The 22748-nt window shown below is 41.8% G+C and overlaps 1 protein-coding gene across 1 annotated transcript; it reads right to left on the bottom strand.

Annotated features, from left to right (window-relative positions):
• Positions 1–18406: 18406 nt before the first annotated feature.
• On the bottom strand, positions 18407–19143 carry LOC147865128 (uncharacterized). Its single transcript, XM_087318640.1, has 2 exons — positions 18879–19143; positions 18407–18726 (listed from the first exon to the last, which is right to left on the bottom strand). The coding sequence occupies exons 1-2, from the start codon at positions 19141–19143 to the stop codon at positions 18407–18409; spliced, it is 585 nt and encodes a 194-aa protein (XP_087174766.1).
• Between the last annotated feature and the right edge of the window lie 3605 nt (positions 19144–22748).

The raw sequence follows: 22748 nt of genomic DNA, 5'->3' as shown, positions 1-22748 counted from the left end.
CGCTGACATATCACAATATCCGTTGCGCGCACTGAAAGTGTTTGGGTGTGGGCTACGATATAAATTGACTGATCAAGCCAAGCGGGTAATTGAGATCTGGCCGTGTGATCGTCAAGTAGATTAGGCTTCCGACAATCTATCGAAACCGTGTCGGGTCCCATGCCTTTCCCGAATCTCGGCGAAGCTTTACGTTTCTGTCCAAAGGGGTCGAGATGGGCTTACAATCTACCATCCCGAACTTGAAGAGCATATTCAACGCGTAATGATGTTGACTGATCAATATGCCTTCGGGGGAACGGATCACTTCGATCTCGAGGAAGTAATGAAGGTCGCCAAGATCCTTCATTTCGAACGATGCCGCAAGCTGAGACTTTATGCGGCCGATTTCTTCCAGGTCGGCACCAGTGATGACTAAATCATCAACATAAAGTAAACGACAAACTAGTCCATGTCGACCTTGCCGAACGAACAATGAGGAGTCCGACTTTGATGTCGTAAACCCCATCCTACGCAACCGTTGCGTAATCTTGGTGTTCCAAGCTCGCGGGGCTTTTGCAGGAACGCATTCTTTACATCCATCTGATGTAGATGCCACCCCTTCGTCGCCGCTACGGCTAGCAGAACTCGCACGATAGTCATCTTCGCGACTGGGGCGAAGGTCTCATTGTAATCTATCCCGTGCTTCTGTGCGTAGTCTTTCGCAACCAAATGGGCCTTATATCGGTTGATCGAGCCGTCGGTGTTGTATTTCACCTTAAACACCCATCTACATCCGATCGGCTTTACACCCTTCGGTGCGTCAACCAGGTCGCAAGTCTCATTGTCCGTTAATGTGCGCATCTCTTCCTCCATCGCGGCACGCCAATTTGCATCTTTCGCCGCTTCTGCGTAGCTCTCCGGCTCGCGCAGTTCCGCCACTCATGTCATGTACGCGTAATGGTGCGCCATGTATTCATTGTACCCGTACCTCTTTACGGGATTCTTCAGGTGGGTAGATCGATGTAATTCGTGATTACCCGATTCCATGGCCTTTTCGGCTGATTTCGACTTCTTCCATGGAGATTCCTTTTCGATTGGTCCGAAATTGGACTCGCTCCGGTCTGACTCGGCACTACTGAAATCGTATTTCGACATTTTCTTCTTCCCTTTTTCTTTACGCGTAAATCGTCTCCTTGGTACTTTACACGGGGACAACACGGCCTGTTACGGGCATGACCATATAATATCCCGTGGTGAGAATTTACCGAAGTATTCTATACACGTGGATAAGTGTGAGGGTTAAATGAGAGTGTAAAGAAGGGGAGGATTACTTTTAATCCTCGGGATTGAGACAACCCATTAGGCCAAGTGTGAACATGGTTGGGGGCCTTGGGTATCGCTATAAATAAGAGGCCTAGCTACCCTCATTTCTTTATCTGGTTGACTACGTTGAGACTCTGTCTTGTGGTGGGTCAACTCTTGTAGCAAGTGTGAACATGGTTGGGGGCCTTGGGTATCGCTATAAATAAGAGGCCTAGCTACCCTCATTTCTTTATCTGGTTGACTACGTTGAGACTCTGTCTTGTGGTGGGTCAACTCTTGTAGCGAGCGCGCCAGCACCATGTATGACTCAACGCCACGACGGTGGTATGGGACGCCGATCGAGGCTCGAGTCCGTCTCGATCCCTTCGCTCGGGGGTGGTCGGGTGGATCGGCACCCTTCTTTCTCTCTCTCCTTTCTATCTATTTATCTATTTTCTATCCTTATCTCATGCTTACATTAGTCTATGTCTCTAACAATTGGTATCTGAGCTCATTTTCTAATGTTTCTTTTGTTGTGTTTTGTGTTCTTGATTGATGGCGATCGATCTACGTGCGGTCGGCCTTCATGCAGACAAGGATCAACAAAGGAACTTCGGTAATCTTTCTTGTTTTTTCCATTCTTTCTTCTCCCAATTTAATCATGTGTATGGTTAATATGTAATTTTTTTTATAGATTCAATGATGTTGTAGTGGTAATTAATTGGTTATATAAAACGTTTACATATGTGTACGAGGTCAATACCTCATTTGATGTATATTGAATATGTGATGAGTGTCGTATGCGCACAAGGTTAATACCTCAATTGCGTACTACGTTCACAAACATATGTTACATTTGCGTATGAGGTCAATACCTCGATTCGTTGTAAATGATATGCGTTTGTTTTCGTATGCGTAAGAGGTCAATACCTCAATTGCGTATTATGATTAACCCTTATTTTTGGATGTCTCGTGTGTGTAGAGGTATATGCCTCGATTACATATCTCGATTAAACGTCATTTTTGGCTATTAAATATAACGATTTGTTTAATATAGGCATATGTGGTCACGTGTATACGTAGTTGATCGTATATATGTGATAATATACATATGTGTATATAAGTTATTACGTGATTTTAAATCGAATGTTTTCCTTTTCGGGGAAAGGATCCTGGTGGCCGTCCTCACATTTTTGTGAGAATCACATTGTCACCATCCCTTTTTTCAACAATTTTTTATTGTTGAAATCCCCGTTGGTGACTTCGATATTTCGTTACGTAAAGAAACGCCTATAGCCATAATGATGTTGAGTACGTAGGGCTTGACCCACTTCATGTGAGGTCGCTGCTGTGACACACGTATCCAACATCCCTCCCTCATTACATGGATACGATGCCACCATGAGATCATTCTTACGAGAGGCATTCGTAATGACGTGACCATGTGATGGACCATGTATGCCTACTACAAAAAGAGGGCTCATTTGGCTTGACCATTAGGTTGCACTTTGGCGTATGCCATCGTAATTACGAGACTTGAGGTTAGGTAACGTACCAACATAGTTGTAGTAAATGAGGGCGAAATAAGGACTCTTGACATATATGTTTCTTTTAAAAAAACATATGTGGGCAAATGCCTCACATATCTCTTATACGCATGAAACATTAAACATTCAAGAAGAGCAACTTACTTGGTTGGCTCAAGTGTTTAATGCATTTGTTCTCGAGGTCTCGAGTTCAAATATGCCCAAGACCATACAACATCGTTGATACATATGACTATAACACATGTTTAGACTTGAGGTCTAAGTGCACTTCGGGGTCCTCGTAATAGGACTTAAAGAGCCGAAACCACATATGTGGGCACCGAAACATAGTTTATTGTTAACATTTTTTTTCGTGTATAAACTATTCATGACGCGAACATACATGGTTGAGCCTCGGGGAGCCGCCATGAAAAAATCGATATAGAGATTAGGGAAAGACATTTATTTGTCACCCCCATGGTTTTTAAAACACCTTTGTGTTACCATAGTAACCTGATATTGAACCTCATCTCATACGTCTAGAGGGGTATTGACGTGAGATAATGATATTGATTAATGTTCACCCATGATATGTTTATATCACAACATGATGTTATGACTATCTCTCTGACCTTATCCTATTTCTTTTCTAGAAATAATCATTTAATGGCTCAAAATAACGACCCGATGTCATCCGCTCAAGCGGAAGGAACTCAAGGGAATCCTCCTGGACAAATGTCCATTGAGATGTATTTTTCACAAATAACCCAATACCTTAGTTTCACCGCTCAACAGATGACCGAAATTCAGCAATCTCAAAGTGCACTCGAGGCACGTGTCATTAGTTTACAACATGAGACTAATAGACCTGATGAGCGACAGGGTGAACCATCGTTTGTTGTTAAGCCATTTACGGGAGAAAAAAAGGAAAGAATCGAAGAAGCAATCTCCACGTGGCTAGGCCGATGGGAGCCTCATTTTGAGCTCTATCCCATGCCAGATAGTATGAAGATTGCATATGTCGGCCGAGAACTAGGGGATAAGGTCGCCGCCTGGTGGCATGGGCTCTGTACTTTGGGGAAATTGCCTAATACTTGGACAGATTTTGTCACAGTTTTCAAGGGCCAATTTCTGCAACCTCCCTCTCGAACCGAGGCAGCACAAGCTTTAATGAACCTCTATAGCAGGAAGTTTTCCTCGCTAGAAGACTATGTCCACCATGCTAGAACCCAAATCCAAAAGTCGGGTCTAGAAGGGGACAATTGGTTAATAGCTTGTTTTGTCAATGGCATCCCCAATTTGGACTATCATTGGATAGTGCACGATAAGGATCCAAAATCCTTCGAAGAGGCCGTTGAAATAGTTCTTCGCTATCAACACACTTCGAAGAAGGACCACAACAAACCCAACAAAGTGCATGGGACTAAGCAGTCGCAATTCGCTGGGAAATGCAAGACACTTGACGAATTCATGGATCTCGATTGTAAGCGACAACATCCTTTTTGCGTATTTTGCAAAAAGAAGGGTCATAGAAAAGAGCAATGTCGAAAGCTCCAACGGAAAGAGCACGACAACAAAGCTAAAGTTGCAGACCATAAAGGTCAGATTCCTAATGTCCTTCAGGTCTATACACATCATTTAAGTAATTGTCAATGTTCTTTCCCTCACTGTGTATTGGGTCCCAATGATTTACTATGTGCAAACGGGTATATCAATGAATCTCCCGTACAATTTTTGTTTGATTCAGGAAGCTCACACAACTTTGTGAATGATCGTTTGGTTCAGATATGGGGAATCCAACCTACCGTAAGTGATCACACCTATACGGTGCACTTGGCTGATGGAAGAGTACAATACATCAACGGGGCGATTCATTCATTAGGAATTTCTATTGATACTTATATAGAGGAAGTAGACTTCCATGTAATGAATCTTTGTACCACTAATGTAATACTGGGTTATCCCTGGTTTTATAATAAAAACTCTTCTTTATCTATTGATTGGGTTCATCATTCAATTACATTTGTACTGAACAACTGTACTCATTTTATTCAATGTGTCAAAAAACAATCCCTCTTGATTGTTTCCTCATGTCCATCAATATCCGAGTTATCTTGTTCTACTCTATTTTATTGTGTACTTGATCCGGTCATTCACGTTGTCATGCCTCTCGGCGCCGGATCGTTACGTGAGTCGGGTGGGAACCGTTGGGGTTTTGGACTAGGAGAAAGGAGATCGTGAGATAGAGATTAATTATGAGTAGATAGCGAAGAGAAAGATAAGAAACTCGTGAATCACACGAGTATACTATATTAATTGGTACTTAGGTTGTTAAGGAAGAAGTAGATGCATAAATCGTGAATCCCATGAATAATTTTTATATTGATCAATACTTAATCCAAAAAAATAACTAACGCTTATACATCTTTCTCTCCTCCTTATATAAGGACGGAAGAGGCTAAGCATAGCTTCTTGCTTTTCTAAAGTGTTCATGCTCTCTAAATTTGCATGCTTTACTTTTCCCACTACGATTTCCTAAATTTAGCATTCATGCCCGCTAGATGTGCATGAGAATTTTTATTAGTGTGCATATAAATAAAGGTTTCACGCATTCTAAAAATGCATGGCTTACCTTTTAATAAAGGTAGGTGAAAATAAAGGTTTTATATGTATTAAATCTAGGTTTAAAGCACTTAGAATAAGCTAGTATAATGATAAGGTTGAAGTTTGTTTGCGTGGAGGTGTAGGGTTTGAATCTTGCCTTATGCACGTAACAAAAATTTTAATGTTTCTTTTATTTACAATTGTGTCTCTTCATCCCGTAAGACTCTCACCGGCCTTCTTCATCTGGCTCTTCCTTGCCGATTCCTCCTTGCCGGTTCCTCTTTGTCCGGTTCTCACTGGGTATTTCATTCTCTACCCAGATGGACAAAATGCAATTTCCTCGTAGTGTGTAAATTACACTACGACAACGTTTACAATATTGATAATGTCTCGGTTCAATTAACATATTTTGAACAACAACAATTTGATGAAATCTTAAATGATTTTCGTGATGTTTTTCCAAGTGAACTACCAGATGGGTTACCTCCTAAACGTAATATAGACTATCGTATAGATATTGTACCTGGCATTGCACGGATAAGTATACCTCCTTATCGCTTAAGTCGATCCGAAGAGGATGAGGTATCTAAGCAACTCAAGGATTATTTACGAATGGGTTATATACGTTATAGTAAATCTTTATGGGGTGCACCAGTTCTCTTGGTTAAAAAGAAAGAGGGCACATGGCATATGTGTATTAATTACCGATGCTTGAATAAAGTGACAATCAAGAATTCGTATCCATTGCCCCAGGCTGATGATCTAATTGACCGTCTCCAGGGAGCTCGGTATTTTACGAAACTTGATCTCCGTACTGGCTACCATCAAATTCGTATAAGTGAGGAGGATGTTCCTAAAACGACATTTCGTACGCGCTATGGCCATTATGAGTTTCTGGTTATGCCTTTTGGTTTGACCAATGCTCCGGCTACATTTCAACAAGAAATGAATGACATTTTCTGAGAACAACTTGGAAAATTTGTTGTTATTTTCTTGGGTAATATTTTAGTTTATAGTTGTACATTACACGAACATACTAAACATGTCCGCTTTGTTTTACAAACATTGTGTGACAAACAATTTTACGCGAAGATCTCAAAATGTGAGTTCTTCAAGAAATCAATTACTTATCTTGGACATCTCATAACCGAACGAGGAGTTGAAATTGATCCTTCTCGCATCGAGAAAATCAAGCTTTGGTCCACTCTTCGGAATATTCGAGAAGTTCGATCATTCCTTGGTTTTGTCGGGTTTTTGCGAAAATCCCTTCGTAATTACTCCCAATTGACGACGCCGTTTACTGATCTTTTAAAAGGTCAAACGCGTAAGTCTACAAAACCTATTGTCTAGAATGCTACACTAGACCTTGCCTTTAAGGAACTCAAGGACCTGGTGTGCAAGGCTCCTTCACTTCTTTTACATGATCCTTCAAATCCTTTTGAGGTTGAAACCGATGCAAACGATTATGCTATAGGTGCTGTCTTATATCAAGATGGTAAACCAATAGCATTCGAGAGTAAGAAACTTGATTCTGCTCAATGTCGGTATACTGTTCAAGAAAAGGAATTATTTGCAGTTATACATGCGCTCAAAACGTGGTGCCATTATCTTTATGGAAATCGCTTTGTGGTAACTACGGACCACGAGTCCTTGAAATATTTTTGTGACCAACAAGACCTGAAAGGTCGTAAGGCACGATGGGTTGATCTCATCCAGGACTTTGATTTTTCCATACGATATCGTAAAGGTTCCATGAACACTATCATTGATGCACTAAGTCGCATCCGTGAAGTTAACATGCTTAGCTTCACTGAAATATCATCAGATCTTTATGATCACCTTCGAGGAAAGTATCCTGATAACAATTATTTCGCAAAATACTGGGCAAGAGTTGAGTCTGGAACAAACACCACCACATCCTCGAAGGAGTACTTCCACATTGCTAATGGTTTGCTCTTCCGTAATGGGAAGGTTTGTGTTCCAGATTTACCCGAGGTAAAAAAGAGGATTCTTTTTGAATGCCATGATGCACCCTCAGCAGGGCACCCTGGAATACATCGTACACTCGTTCTCATCTCTACTCAATTTTATTGGCCTAAGATGCTGTTATGTACACATAACGTTGGTGAGGGTAGGTCACTAATATTTACATTAGTGAAGGGTATGTTCACTATTATTAAAAAGGGGACTAATGATTGGATAGAATGAATGATATGTGCATGCACTATCATGATTTAGACAACCAATGAATAGAGAGCCTTTTAGAAAGGCACATCTATTCAAGGGGCCTAGGAAAAGGTATAAATATGAGGCTTAGCTACCCTCATAGGGATCATCACGTCGGAAGGCTGCTGTCGTAGACACCTGTGGTGCGGGCTAGGCTTTCGTCTCGACGATCGTGTTTATCTCTTCCAAGGTATTAGTCATCCTAATATCCGGCGGTATGGGACGTCGGTGGTAGGTTGGCTATGTCTAGATCATAGCTCGGGGGTGGTCGGGTGGAACGGGTTCTTCTATCCAATCTATTTTCTTCCTTTTTACTTGATTTGGTCTATTGATTAGTAATAAACTCTTAACAGTGGTATCAGAGCTTTTACTAACAATTTTTTTGTTGTTTTGATGTTTTTTGCGTGTGAGCGAGGGGGATCTAACAAGGCTCGTCATGCTCTTCTCAGGATCAAAACAACACTCTAAACCCGGTATTCTTCTTTTTTGATCTCTTCTCTTTTTCTATTATGCGTTCTTTATGGTCGAATTGAATTGGTATTACGTTTTATTCTCTTTCTTTCTACCTCCTACTACGCTACGATTTTACTTATTATTATGCATCGGGCCGAGCGTGTTTGCACTAATCGCACACACTCAACTCATGGCTTTTGCATATTGCGATATATATCCCACTCTCTCCTCTCTTGAACTCTTACGATAATAATTATTCTTGTGCATTGGATCGAGCGTGTTTGCTCTAATCGCACACGCTTATCTCATGGCCGTTTTGCATATGATGTTGAGTATACCACTCTTCCCCTCTATTGAGCCATCACTTGGCCGATTCTAAGGGATGTTGTGGCCTTGACAAGGTATATGTAGCTTACATATGCCACTTTCCTTTTTAATTAGCCATCAATTGGCCGATTCTAAGGGATGATGTGGCCTTGACGAGGTATATGTCACTTACCTATGCCACTTTCCTCTTTAATTAGCCATTACTTGGCCGATTCTAGGGATATGTGGTGGTCTTGAGGAGGTGCATGTCAACTACCCTAGGGTTTCGTATCTTAGGGCATGTTTGATTCCATACACCTAATTGTTGATTATTCTAATTAAATTTTAATTTCATAAGTATTCTTTCACTTATATGATTTTCTAGTAATTATTATTTACCCGCCCACAATTAACTCTCCTTTTTCCACTTCCTTTTCATGTATAAAGTATTTACATCGTTTATTTTTAATGTAACCTTTACGTGTAGACTATTTTTTTCGTATGGAGTGGCTTGTTGAACGATTTTTTTTTTTCAACGGTTCATCTAGGTTTAACTCTTATCATCAAGCCTTAGGAAACGAGTAAAACCATATGAGTTCCCTTATTGATGTTTTACTCATGGATTTGAGTATTACATCTTTGCGCACAACACCGTCATCACTTGTATCAATTTGTGGCTTATGTCACAATTGTGCAAGTTATAACAATCATATTGGGATGTATATGTGCATACCTTGCACTTCCCATTTATTTGTGACATTGTTTTTTTCGTAGGTAACACATGGGTTCTTTTTTTTTTTTTTTACCCTTGTTTTCGTCACTACTTAACTCTTATGAGTAGTGCCTTATTTTATCATTTTATCATCACGTTTGCTTATTGCTCGCAAGACTAGAATATTACTTGTGAGTGCACTTGTTTTTTCACGTAATACACTTTCTCGACCATATAATACATGATGGGTTGGCATTAATATAAGGCTATCTAGGAAATTTCATTGATGTAAGAACCATGGTTGAGCCTCGGGGAGCCGCCATGATTACTCAAGATAGAGATCCGAGAAATACATCTTAGCTATGTTTTCCCCCATGGTTTTTAAAACACCATAGTGTTACCATAGTTATCGGATCTCGAATCACATCTCATATGTCTAGAGGGGTAAAGACATGAGATACTTTCTTGGATAAAGTTCTTTCAATCAAAATTTCAAGCATTCATTTTGCTTGTGTATTTTCTGAACCTCCTTATTTTATTGCATACCCACAGCGTGCATCATGGAACAAGTTTTGAACGCAGTTGGAACGATCTCTCCAAATGAGACCTCTCAACCCCAATCCGCATCTTGCACACAAGCTGAGATCACTATTGAGGAATTGCTCACTACTACCTTGAATCAATTGGCCGAAATGAGACAGGCCAATATGGCATTGGAAAAGAAATTCCAAGAATTAACTATTGAGTCCAAGAAAGAAGGTGAACCTTCCTTCGTAGTCACGCCTTTCAAGGGAGATAAGAAAGAAAGAACCGAGGAGGCCATTAGCACTTGGCTTGGTCGTTGGGAGTCTCACTTTGAGCTTCATCCCAAGCCTGATGCAGTAAAAATTGGTTATGTCGGTCGTGAGTTAGGTGGCCGAGCTGCTGCTTGGTGGCGTGGCCTAAGGACCGCAAAAAACTTACCCACAACTTGGGAAGGTTTCGTTGATGTTTTTAAGAAACAATTCTTGCAGCCACCTTCTCAAACCGAACAAGTGCAACACTTGCTCACATTGTCTAGTAAGCCATTTACCTCTCTCGAGGATTATGTGCATCACGCTCGGACCCAGATCCAAAAATCGGGACTTACGGGTGAGAAATGGTTTGTCGCTTGTTTTTTGAATGGTATTCCCAATGGGGATTATCATTGGATTGTCCATGACAAGGACCCCACAACTTTCGAGGAAGCCGTCAACATTGTGCTGCGATACCATAGGACTTCCAAGAAAGACCACAATAAACCTGAGTTCGCCAAAACTCCGAATGTCAAGTTCATTGGGAAACGTAAGCAATCCAGTGACACTCTTGACCGCGACTCAAAGAAACCGAACCTCTTCTGTGCATATTGCAAGAAGCGGGGCCACACAAAGGATACCTGTCGTCGTCTTGAGAGGAAGTCAATGAACACCCCTCCTCAAGACAAATCTACGAGTCACACAGGTGAGTCTTTTGATATTGTTGAAGTTCATACCAATCACTTAAGTTTATGTGAATGCACTTTTCCTTCACATTTACTTGGACCTAATGATTTACTCCGAGCAGTCGGATATATCAATGGAACACAAGCACATTTCTTGTTCGATTCCGGTAGTTCTCACAATTTTCTTAATGATCACTTTGTGCAGCAAATGGAGCTCCACATAAACGCAAGTGATCATATCTATCAAGTTCACATGGCAAATGGAAACGTTCAATACATCAGTGGCATTGTTTGTCAACTGCCAATTCAAATAGATACTTATTTGGAGAAGCTTGACTTTCATGTTATGAAATTACAATCCGCAGATGTCATTTTAGGATATCCTTGGTTTTTTAATAAAAACCCTTCTTTGTCCATTGATTGGGTTAATCACTCAATCACATTTGAACTTAATAATTGTAAACATTTTATTCAATGTTCCAAACTTCCTTCTCATTCACTTGTGTCTTCTAAATCTTTAAGTGAGTATTCTAGTTCATTAATTTATTCGTGTGTAATTGATCCTGCGGTTCAATTTTATTATTTTAATATTGACGCCACACAATTACCACATTTTGAGCAACGATTACTCGACTCTATTTTAGAGGATTTTCAAGATGTGTTTCCTACTGAATTACCGCTTACTTTACCACCTAAACGTAATGTGGACCATCAAATTGAACTCATCCCTGGGGCTGCTCCTGTGAGCATTCCACCTTACCGACTTAGTCGATTAGAAGAGGATGAGATCGCTAAACAACTTAAGGCATACTTGAGTATGGGCCACATTAGGTATAGTAAATCACCTTGGGGTGCGCCAGTTCTATTAGTCAAGAAGAAGGAAGGTTCGTGGCGAATGTGTATCAATTATCGCCGTTTGAATAAAATGACAATTAAGAATGCATATCCATTACCTCGTGCCGATGATTTGATTGATCGTTTGCACGGGGCTCGATATTTTACGAAAATTGACTTACGAACTGGTTATCATCAGATTCGCATCGTCGAGGATGATATTCCTAAAACCGCTTTTCGTACGCGCTATGGCCATTATGAGTTTTTAGTCATGCCGTTTGGGTTGACTAATGCTCCAGCCACATTCCAACAAGCGATGAATGATGTTTTCCGAGATCAACTCGGTGATTTTGTTGTCGTCTTCTTGGATGATATTTTGATATATAGCCGTACCTTGCAAGATCATGTTCAACATGTTCGATTTGTTTTGCGAAAGTTGCGTGACAACTCTTTCTATGCAAAACATTCAAAAGGTGACTTCTTCCAAAAATCTATTGTGTACCTAGGTCATTTAATTACAGAAAATGGCGTTGAAATTGAACCTTCTCGTATTGAAAAGGTTAAACTTTGGCCCATTCCTCGTAATATTCGTGAACTTAGATCATTCTTAGGGTTTGTTGGATTTTTACGAAAATCAATTCGTAACTATTCCAAATTGACTACGCCATTAACTGACCTTTTAAAAGGTCATCCACGTAAGTCTGTCAAACCAATTTCATGGAATGAACAACTTGACAAATCATTTGAGACACTCAAGGAGCATGTGTGTTAGGCTCCCACTCTTCTATTACCAGACCCTTCTAAGCCTTTCTCAATTGAAACCGATGCTAGTGATTATGCTATTGGTGCCGTTCTTTATCAAGGTGGTCACCCTATTGCTTTTGAAAGTAAGAAGCTTGATGCTGCTCAATCTCGGTATTCGGTTCAAGAGAAAGAGTTGTTTGCGGTGATACACGCACTTAAAACATGGAGGCACTATCTCTATGGAAATAAATTTGTGGTTACAACAGACCATCAATCATTAAAGTATTTTTGTGACCAGCCCGATCTTGTTGGTCGTAAAGGCCGTTGGGCTGACCTTATGCAAGATTTTGATTTTTCCATACGATATCGCAAGGGTTCTATGAACACCGTTGCTGATGCTCTTAGTCGCATTAAAGAAGTTAACATGCTTAGCTTCACGGAAATAAAATCTGATCTTTTAGATCACCTTCGAGGGAAATACCTTGATGACAGTTATTTCTCAAAATACTGGACGAAAGCCGAATCTGGTTTAGATGCCAATACTAGCACCCTACCCTCGAAGGCGACCTTTCACATTACAAACGGTTTGCTCTACCGTAGTGGAAAGGTCTGTGTTCCAGATTTACCAAATGTTAAACAGAAAATTTTTCATGAATGTCATGATGCACCATCTGCTGGTCATCCTGGAATACAATGCACACTCGTTCTCATCTCGTGTACTTTTTTCTGGCCTAAGATGCGCTCTGACGTGCATAAATACGTAACTCAATGCTTACAATGTCAGATTAATAAGTCGGAACGACTTAAAGCTGCTGGTCTTTTACATCCCTTAGATATTCCCAACAATAAATGGGAAAGTATCTCGATGGATTTTATTGTTAGTTTACCTCGTACACAGAGGGGTCATGATGCCATATGGGTTGTCGTTGACAGGCTAACAAAATTAGCTAGATTTATTCCTACAAAAACCACGGTAACCGCTCAACAGTTGGCTTATCAATTTGTTGATGAGTTATTTCGTTTTTATGGATTACCGATGGATATTGTTAGTGATCGAGATTCCAAGTTTACTAGTGACTTTTGGACTCAGGTCTTTAAGAAACTAGAAACTACGTTGAGCATGAGTTCCGCAGATCATCCTCAGTCTGATGGACAAACTGAACGAGTTAATCAAATTATTGAGGACATGCTTCGAGCTTATGTAGCAAAAACCCCTTCTAAGTGGGAGCAATACCTTCCTATCTTAGAATTTGCCTATAATAGCTCTAAACATACATCCACTGGATATAGTCCTTTTATGTTGATGTATGGTTTTCAGCCACGTGCCCCAGTTGATGTCACGATTCATCGTGATACATTAGACAGTACACGCAATTTTTTGCAAGACATGAACCAAATGTTGCATATTGCCAAAGAAAATGTCAAGACAGCTCAAGATCGTGCTCGATTTTATGCTGATCAGGATAGACGTCCTCGTGCATTTACTATTGGTCAAAAAGTTTTTTTGCGTGTCCCGACTGATTCTACGTCATTATCTACGGGCAAGTGCGCTAAGTTAGCCCCACGATATTGTGGCCCATTTGAAATCCTTAAGCGAGTTGGGTCATCTGCTTATCACCTTGCCTTACCTCGTAACGTTGGTATTCATCCTGTTTTTCACGTCAGTCGTCTAAAACCATTTTTAGGCTCTGGTGATAACACCATCACAATCCAAGATCTTGTAACATTAGAGGATTTTTCTTACAAACCTCATGTTCCTGAACGAATTCTTGATTCTCGTACTAAACGTTTACGTTCTAAAGAGATTCGGCTATTCAAGATCAAATGGATGGATAAACCTATTGATGATGCCACATGGGAACGCGAGCATTCGCTTAAGGCACAATTTCCTCACTTTATATTGCAAGAGTGCAATCTTTTGAAGTAGGGGAGTATGTTATGTACACATAACGTTGGTGAGGGTAGGTCACTAATATTTACATTAGTGAAGGGTATGTTCACTATTATTAAAAAGGGGACTAATGATTGGATAGAATGAATGATATGTGCATGCACTATCATGATTTAGACAACCAATGAATAGAGAGCCTTTTAGAAAGGCACATCTATTCAAGGGGCCTAGGAAAAGGTATAAATATGAGGCTTAGCTACCCTCATAGGGATCATCACGTCGGAAGGCTGCTGTCGTAGACACCTGTGGTGCGGGCTAGGCTTTCGTCTCGACGATCGTGTTTATCTCTTCCAAGGTATTAGTCATCCTAATATCCGGCGGTATGGGACGTCGGTGGTAGGTTGGCTATGTCTAGATCATAGCTCGGGGGTGGTCGGGTGGAACGGGTTCTTCTATCCAATCTATTTTCTTCCTTTTTCCTTGATTTGGTCTATTGATTAGTAATAAACTCTTAACAGATGCGCCTTGACATACATAGCTACGTGACTAAATGTCACCAATGTCAGGTTAACAAAGCCGAGCGACTTAAAGCCGCAGGACTTTTACATCCCTTGGACATTCCCAATAATAAGTGGGAAAGTATATCCATGGATTTTATTGTTAGCCTTCCTCGCACCCAAAAAGGCCATGATGCCATTTGGGTTGTGGTTGATCGACTAACTAAAATGGCCAGATTTATTGCTACTAAAACCACGGTAACAACTCCTGAATTGGCTTACCAATTCGTTGACGAGTTATTTCGTTTCTATGGGTTACCGATGGATATCGTGAGTGATCGAGATCCAAATTTTACTAGTGACTTCTGGACATAAGTCTTTAAGAAGTTAGAAACTACGTTGAGCATGAGCTCCACGGATCATCCTCAATATGATGGACAAACAGAACGAGTAAATCAAATTATTGAGGACATGCTTCGAGCATATGTTGGTGCAAAACCAACAAAATGGGAACGTTATCTCCCAATTTTGGAGTTTGCATATAACAGCTCCAAGCATACGTCGACGGGATATAGTCCTTTTATGTTGATGTATGATTTTCAGCCACGAGCCCCGATTGATGTTAATATACATCATGATGAATTGCGAAGTACGCAAAAATTTCTTCGGGATATGCAAGATATGTTGCATATTGCACGAGATAATATAAAAACAGCTCAAGATAGAGCGCGTTTTTATGCCTATCATCATAGGCAACCTCGTGTATTCAACCCTGGACAGAAGGTATTTTTACGTGTACCTCACAATTCTAAGACATTGTCTACGGATAAGTGCGCTAAGTTAGCCCCATGGTTTTGTGGACCTTTTACAGTCCTCAAACGCATTGGGTCATCAGCCTATCGTCTCGCTCTTCCGATGGTGTTGGAATTCATCTAGTCTTTCATGTGAGTCGTCTAAAAGAACTTCTCGGTTTTGGCGACAATACAGTTACAACTGAAACTCTGGTTACTTCTGAAGAATTATCTTCTAAACCACATGTACCAGAAAGAATTCTCGATGTTAAAACAAAAAAATTATGTACTAAAGAAATTTGAGAATTTAAAATAAAATGGATGGATAAATCAATAAAAGATGCCACATGGGAACACGAAAATACTCTTAGAACTAACTTCCCTAACTTTCCATTGCAAGAGTGCAATGTTTTAAAGAGGGGGAGTATGTTACGGGCATGACCATATAATATCCCGTGGTGAGAATTTACCGTAGTATTCTATACACGTGGATAAGTTTGAGGGTTAAACGAGAGTGTAAAGAAGGGGAGGATTACTTTTAATCCTCGGGATTGAGACAACCCATTAGGCCAAGTGTGAACATGGTTGGGGGCCTTGGGTATCGCTATAAATAAGAGGCCTAGCTACCCTCATTTCTTTATCTGGTTGACTACGTCGAGACTTTGTCTTGTGGTGGGTCAACTCTTGTAGCGAGCGCGCCAGCACCAGGTATGGCTCGACGCCACATCGGTGGTATGGGACGCCGATCGAGGCTCGAGTCCATCTCGATCCCTTTGCTCGGGGGTGGTCGGGTGGATCGACACCCTTCTTTCTCACTCTCCTTTCTATCTATTTATCTATTTTCTATCCTTATCTCATGCTTACATTAGTCTATGTCTCTAACACGGCTGAGTCTCCACTACTCGCCGGTTCTTCATTTGGTTGGCCATCTCGGCCCAACCCCTCATTCGGCCCACTTAGCTGAAATGAGATCGAACTCTCTGATAGAGCTCTGATATCCTCATCACCTAGAGGCATCTCAACCTCGTTGACCTCTTCTTTAGAATTTAGAATGGAGTCATTAGGGATTGGAGGCGAAGGCAAGTACCACGAAGCGGACTCGTCGAACACGACATCTCGGCTTACACGAACTTCCTTCGTTCGGGGGTTATAGCACTTATACCCCTTTTGTTTGTCTGAATAGCCGACTAATATGCACTTTTCGGCTTTGGCATCCAGCTTCCTCCGTTTCTCCTTTGGTACATGTACATATGCAATGTTGCCAAAAATCCTCAAGTGTGCCAAGTTCAGCTTCTTGCCATAATACAACTCGTGTGGCGACACTCCTCCATTAGTAGAGGTTCGATTATGCAAGTAAACAACCATCTTTACGGCTTTAGCCCAGTAAAACTTTGACATATGCTTCTCTTCAAGCATTGCCCTGGTTGCTTCTTCGATTGTTCGATTCTTCTGTTCGGCTAGGCTATTCTGCTCCGACGTATATCTACACGAGAATTTGCGTCGAATTCCCTCCTTTTGTAGATAACTCGTGAACTGGTTGGAGAAGTACTCCTTCCTGCCATCAGACCATAGGCACTTGATCTTTCATCCAATTTCCCTTTTTGCAAGGTTCTTCACCTTCTGGAACCATGTGAAGACTTTGCTCTTTTTCGCGATCAAGCATGCCCAAGTATGCCGAGTGAAGTCATCGATGAAGGTTACGAAGTAACGGCTTCCACTGAGACTTGTGTTTTGTGCCGGTCCCCACACATCCGAATGGATCAAATCCAGTGGACTTCGACTACGATTACTCTCATTGGGGAATGGAAGTCGGTGATGCTTCCCTAGTTGGTAGGCTTCACAGACCTTGACCATTACGGCACGGAAATTTCGGCAAACCGAAAACAATGTTCTTCGTCTACATTTAACGAAGCCGTGGGAAGTTAACATGGCTGAACCACTTATGCCATAGGTCGATGTCCGACTCGACCTTCTATCCTCTAGCGAACAACGCAGTTCCTGCTTGATTGGTGTCGAGGATGAACATCCTCCCTTCATGGTGCCCTTGCGCGATAACTTGGCATTCCTCTTCGATGTAGCACCCGGTGTGCGTGAATCGAACTTGCATCCCCTGGTCGACGATCTGGCTGACTGACATGAGGTTCTTGGTTATTGTCAAGACATGCAACACGTTCATAAGTTTCCCTTTCTGCCCGACGTGGCTGAGAGGAACTTCTCCGATATGTTCGATGGTATGCGGAGTGTCGTCTCTCGTTTTGACCACTCCTTGTTTTTCCGGTTTCTCCATGTATGAGAACCATTCCTCATGACTCGTCATATGATTTGACACTCCGGAATCAACATACCACACCTCGCTCGATTTCGAGGTGTTCACGGCCATCGAATTGTCCTTGTGCTTCATTACGAAGGCTGGGCCCGATCCATTTCCGGCTCGTTCGGAGCCTTCGGCGTAGTGCGATTTCTAACGCCTTCCTGCGTCTCTTCTGCTCGATTCGGCTTTGTCCGAATCGGCTCTCTTCTTCTAGCACTCGCTCTCCTTGTGGCCTTTCTTGCCACAACAACATTCCGCCGGAGCCTTCTCTTGCCGGCTTCCGGCGCCGATGTGACTCCCCATGCTTCCAAAAGGTTCAGAATTGCTTCCGGCATTTCTATTATGCCGCACATTCTGAATCCTTCATGTGTCACGACCCAACCTTCAAAGACGATGTCGATTTGGAAGAAATGAAGATAATAACAAATGAGAAGACAATAACAGGATAAGAAGACAAGAATTTCTATTACCGGAAACCGAGATTACAAGACTGGTGTGGAATTGGAATGGTTCAACACTAAGCAGATCTTCCACTTATATAGTGTACATAGGATTGTACATGATCGCCATTTGGCATACATGTTGTGTGCTACTTGACGTACATCCATGCATGGCATTTGGAGGCCATCTATTATGTCTAGTGCCCATAATTCTTGAATAATAATAATATGAAAATATATTTGTTAATTAAAATAAGTTGGTGTACTGGTTAGTGTGAGACCCTTGTATAAAGGTTACAACTTCAAATCTTGATATTCATATTTTGTGACATCATCCCCTCCTTTGATGACGAGTTCCATGAGTCGCAATGCATGAACTAGGTTTTGGTTTATGGGGATAGCGACGATGAAACTCCTGTATAAGTTCAGAGGCATTAGTGACATTCGCTACGGGTTCCCATGTTCTATCCTCAGGCATGTATCCAAGCCAATCTACCAAATAATATAACTTATTGTGGATGAACTTGGAGTCCAAAATAGCTTCTACCTCATATTCTGGTCCTTCAGCAAGTTGAACTGGAGGTGGTGGTGGAATAACCCGATTTAGGATAGAATTTGATGTCCATGGTTCTAACAATGAAACATGAAACACTGGATGAAGATGCATATGTGAAGGCAAGTGCAGACAAAATGCAACCTCATTGACTTGATGAGAGATTACAAATGGACCTAGAAGTTGGAATCCAATTTGTCACATGGTCTAGTAGTTTTCACATTACAACATAATAACCATACCCGATCACCAACTTTAAACTTAGGGTCCTGAAGTGTATAATCTAAGCGATGTTTATCTGCCACCTTCTTGTACTTAGCTTGAGCATGAAGCAAATTATCAGAAAGGTTGGCTTGAACTTCTTTGAGTTGTTCTAGACGATCTTTCACAGCGGGATTGTTTGAGACTTTTGGATATTCGAGCATCATCCAACGAGGATGATATCCTGTGTTTACAAAGAATGGAGTGAATCCCATAGAAGAATGGATTGAATTATTGTAAGCAAATTTTGCCATATGTAAGAAATCCACCCAATCATCTTGTTGATAATTGATAAAGCAACGGAGATATTGTTTTACTGTTTGATTCGTGTTGGGAAATCGGTCTCTCCGGATGGGATCCGGTGATGAATAAAGAGGACCCAGTGAGAACCGGAAAAGATCTAGAAACCGGATCGGTGAACCTGGTGAGGACCGGAAGAGAAGACAAATTTGTAAATATGTCTTGAATAAGCCCATTGAGGCTATATTTGTAAATAGCCCTAAGTTCATATAACTATAAATATGACTTAGGGCAATCACTTTAGTATATGTGATTTGTGTTGTTGTCATATTGTTGTAACTATTGTACAGAGAGAGAGGGAGAGAGAGATATATAGAGCAATACTCTGTCGTAACCGCCACTGTGCGAAGAAACAGAGCTCGAGGTCGTTGCCTCTGAGTCTCTGATTGTACCCCTTCTCTTCATAGTGATAGTTCGGAGTCTGTGGGCTCCCGTGGTTTTTCCCTATTAGGGTTTTCCACGTAAACATCCTGTGTCATTTTCTTGTGTACTCTGCGCTTCCCATTTCTGTGTTTGATTCTTATAGGAGTGATTTACTACTCGGTTGTGGCCGAGCGATATTCCGTGTATTTCTTTTCAAACTGGTATAAGATTGAACAACACAGAATATGGAAGAATCTTATGGCGGCATGTTCAAGCTCACCGGCTCAAACTACTCAGTGTGGAAGTCGAAGATGAGGGACATGCTGGTGATTAAAGATCTTTGGTTGCCGGTTCAGTTCGGGGACAAGAGACCGGATAAGATCGACGCCACGGTGTGGGAGGTGATGCACATGAAGAAGACGATATACATCCGGTGCTTCATCGACGTGAGCCTGTACAACAACTTCAATGAAGAGAGCAAGGCTCATGAACTCTGGGAGAAGATCGGCATCATGTTCTAGAACAAGAATGCCGTTAATCAGGTTTCGGTATTTTGGAAGCTAGTGAGGCTCCGGTACCAAGATGGCTCCAGTATGGCAGAGCACATGAATGCCTTCCAGGGGCTGATACACCAAGTAACCTCATTGGAAGTACCTCTCGCTGATGAGGTACTTGCTCTACTCCTGCTCGGTTCCCTCCCAGATAGCTGGGAGACGTTAGTTGTCACGTTGGGCAACGCCGGGCTGGACGGAAAACAACTATCCCTAGCAAGAGTCAAGTCGAGCTTGCTAGATGAGGAGGCACGTCGGAAAGACAAGGAGGTGATCTCCGACGCCAAAGCCCTCCTTACCGAATCAGAACGCAGAAGACAAAGGAATCGGAGTCCCCAGAATCGGGAAAAGTCGGGGACACGGTCAAAGTCAAGGGTGAAGCCAACTTGCTTCTATTGCGGCAAGCTAGGGCACTTCCAGAAGAACTGTCGGCATTTCCGGAAAGACAAGGGAACCGACAATACCGATTCGAAGAAGTCACTAGACCGAAACGGTTCGGATCGGCAAGGCTCGGACCGGAAGGGAGTGACGGCGATCACGGCAAGTGAAGAAGAACTAATGCTCATCACCGAGGAGAGTGAGTTGAACCTTGCCGTTGACGAGACAACGTGGGTTGTCGATTCCGGAGTGTCGTTCCACCTTACCCTAGATCGGAAATGCTTCATCCTACACAACCGGTGAGCACGGCTATGTTCGGATGGGGAATCAAGGGACATGTCGAATTATCGGCATAGGAGACGTGTTGTTGACGACATAAACCGGATGCAAGTTGCTGCTGAAGGATGTCCGACACATTCTGAAGGTTTGAATGAACCTGATATCTGCCGGTCTGCTAGATGATGAAGGCTACACAAGTAGCATCCAGAATGGTGTCATGAAGTTCTGCAAAGGGAGCTTAATAGTGGCTTGAGCCCGGAAGGTCAACACACTATACTTGATGAATGCCTGGATATGCCGGGAAGAAGTGAACGTAGCATCCGACACTGCCGGTGAGCTGTGGCACAAAAGACTGTGGCACATGAGCGAGAAGGGGATGAAAAGGCTTGTCGAAGACAACCTCATTCCGGTGAAGAACGTGCAACTTGAGATGTGCATCGACTGCCTAGATGGCAAGCAAAACCGCACCTCCTTCCGGTCAAGACCACCGATGAGACGGAATGCACCACTGGAGCTGGTGCATACCGATGTGTGTCAAGTAGACACGAAGTTACATGCTAGATCGCAGTACTTCGTGACGTTCATAGATGACCACAGCCAGAAGCTGTGGGTCTCACCGTTGAAGATGAAGGATCAAGTGTTATCCGTCTTCAAGGAGCTCCACGCGAGAGTGGAAATAGAAACCGGACGGAAGCTGAAAGCGGTTTGAGCAGATAACGGAGGAGAATACTGGGGGCAGTTCAAGGAGTACTGCCAGTCGAAGGGAATCTGGCTTGAATTCACCATGTCGAAGACGCCGGAACTAAACGGGTTGGCCGAAAGGATGAACCGGACCATAATGGAGAGAGTCCAGAGCATGCTCGCACATGCCAAGTTACCCAAGATGTTTTGGGCTGAGGCGCTGACGACAACGACCTATGTGATAAACAGATCATCCTTAGTACCCTTGGACGGAGACTCACCGCAGAAAGTATGGATCGGTAAGGATGTGTCTTACCGGTGTCGTGAAGATTTTCGGCAATGGTGTGAAAATCACATAAAACTACAAAAGGATGGAGGTCTTGAAGAGCTTTCAGATGCACTTTACTACATAAGAAACAGACATCTAAGCGTCAACTTATGTGGGTATGAAGTTTTGCAAAAGAAAAAAAAGAGAAAAATAAAATTGTGAAATATCTCACATAGATAGGAAAGTTAAGGCCCTGGCTATATAAGCACATTGAGATCCCTTATTTTTCATTTGTGCTAAGAGCACTTTTGGCCACTTTGTCTAGATGGATGAATGTGGCCAAATTCCTAAAAACCAACTGGCAAAAAAAATGGAACTGGTTGGAAAGCAAACCGAAACCGGCCGATAAGCAAATCGGAACTAACCGATAAGCAAACCAGAACCGGTCGGTAATCAAATCGGAGTTGGCGACCGGCGACATCCGGCGACCGGATAGATATATAAATAAAATAAATAAATATATGTATACAGAAGGAGTGCAAGTGTGGATTTAAACCTTGCACCTCCAAGTTGAGAGTCTATAAGACTACCACTAAGCCAACACATTTTCTTGAAATTATATTTCTATCATTGTAACTTTATATGTAAATTCTCATACATGAGAGTTAAAATGAGTGACATGATTATCATGCACCACATGTAATACATGAGCGCCAAATGGCAAACATGCATTTTATGCATGTCTTGTACCCTCAAATGCATGAGGGCATCTATAAAAGAGGAGATGGAAAAAGAAGAAATGTTAGGTACTTTTTTTTCTATGAAATTAAGAGAAGAAAATTCGTTATCAAATTGATCGTGTAACTTGTTTCTTAAATCTAAAGTCAATTGCTCAATCTTAATCTCTCTCTCTTTTCGCCATATCAATCTTTTTCAATCTAAAGTCAAGCGTTTAATCTCAATCTCTCTCTCTCAAATTATCTTAAATACTTTCTCGCTAAAGCTTGTGCAAACTTCGAATCCTTTCGCTCCAGAACCT

The sequence above is a fragment of the Azolla caroliniana genome, unplaced genomic scaffold (assembly GCF_043228905.1).
Source record: "Azolla caroliniana isolate FFs.n. ecotype wild unplaced genomic scaffold, voAzoCaro1.0.p SCAF_4, whole genome shotgun sequence".
In the NCBI taxonomy this organism is placed as follows: domain Eukaryota; kingdom Viridiplantae; phylum Streptophyta; class Polypodiopsida; order Salviniales; family Salviniaceae; genus Azolla; species Azolla caroliniana.
This window is presented reverse-complemented; position numbering and strand designations above follow the sequence as displayed.

What these genes read in the sequence shown, in the direction of transcription:
- LOC147865128 (XM_087318640.1), bottom strand. Translation starts at nt 19,143, where the DNA reads ATGGCAAAATTTGCTTACAATAATTCAATCCATTCTTCTATGGGATTC. An exon ending in GGACCCTAAGTTTAAAGTTG is followed by an intron (nt 18,727 to 18,878) that starts GTGATCGGGTAT and finishes ATCTTCATCCAG; the next exon opens with TGTTTCATGTTTCATTGTTA.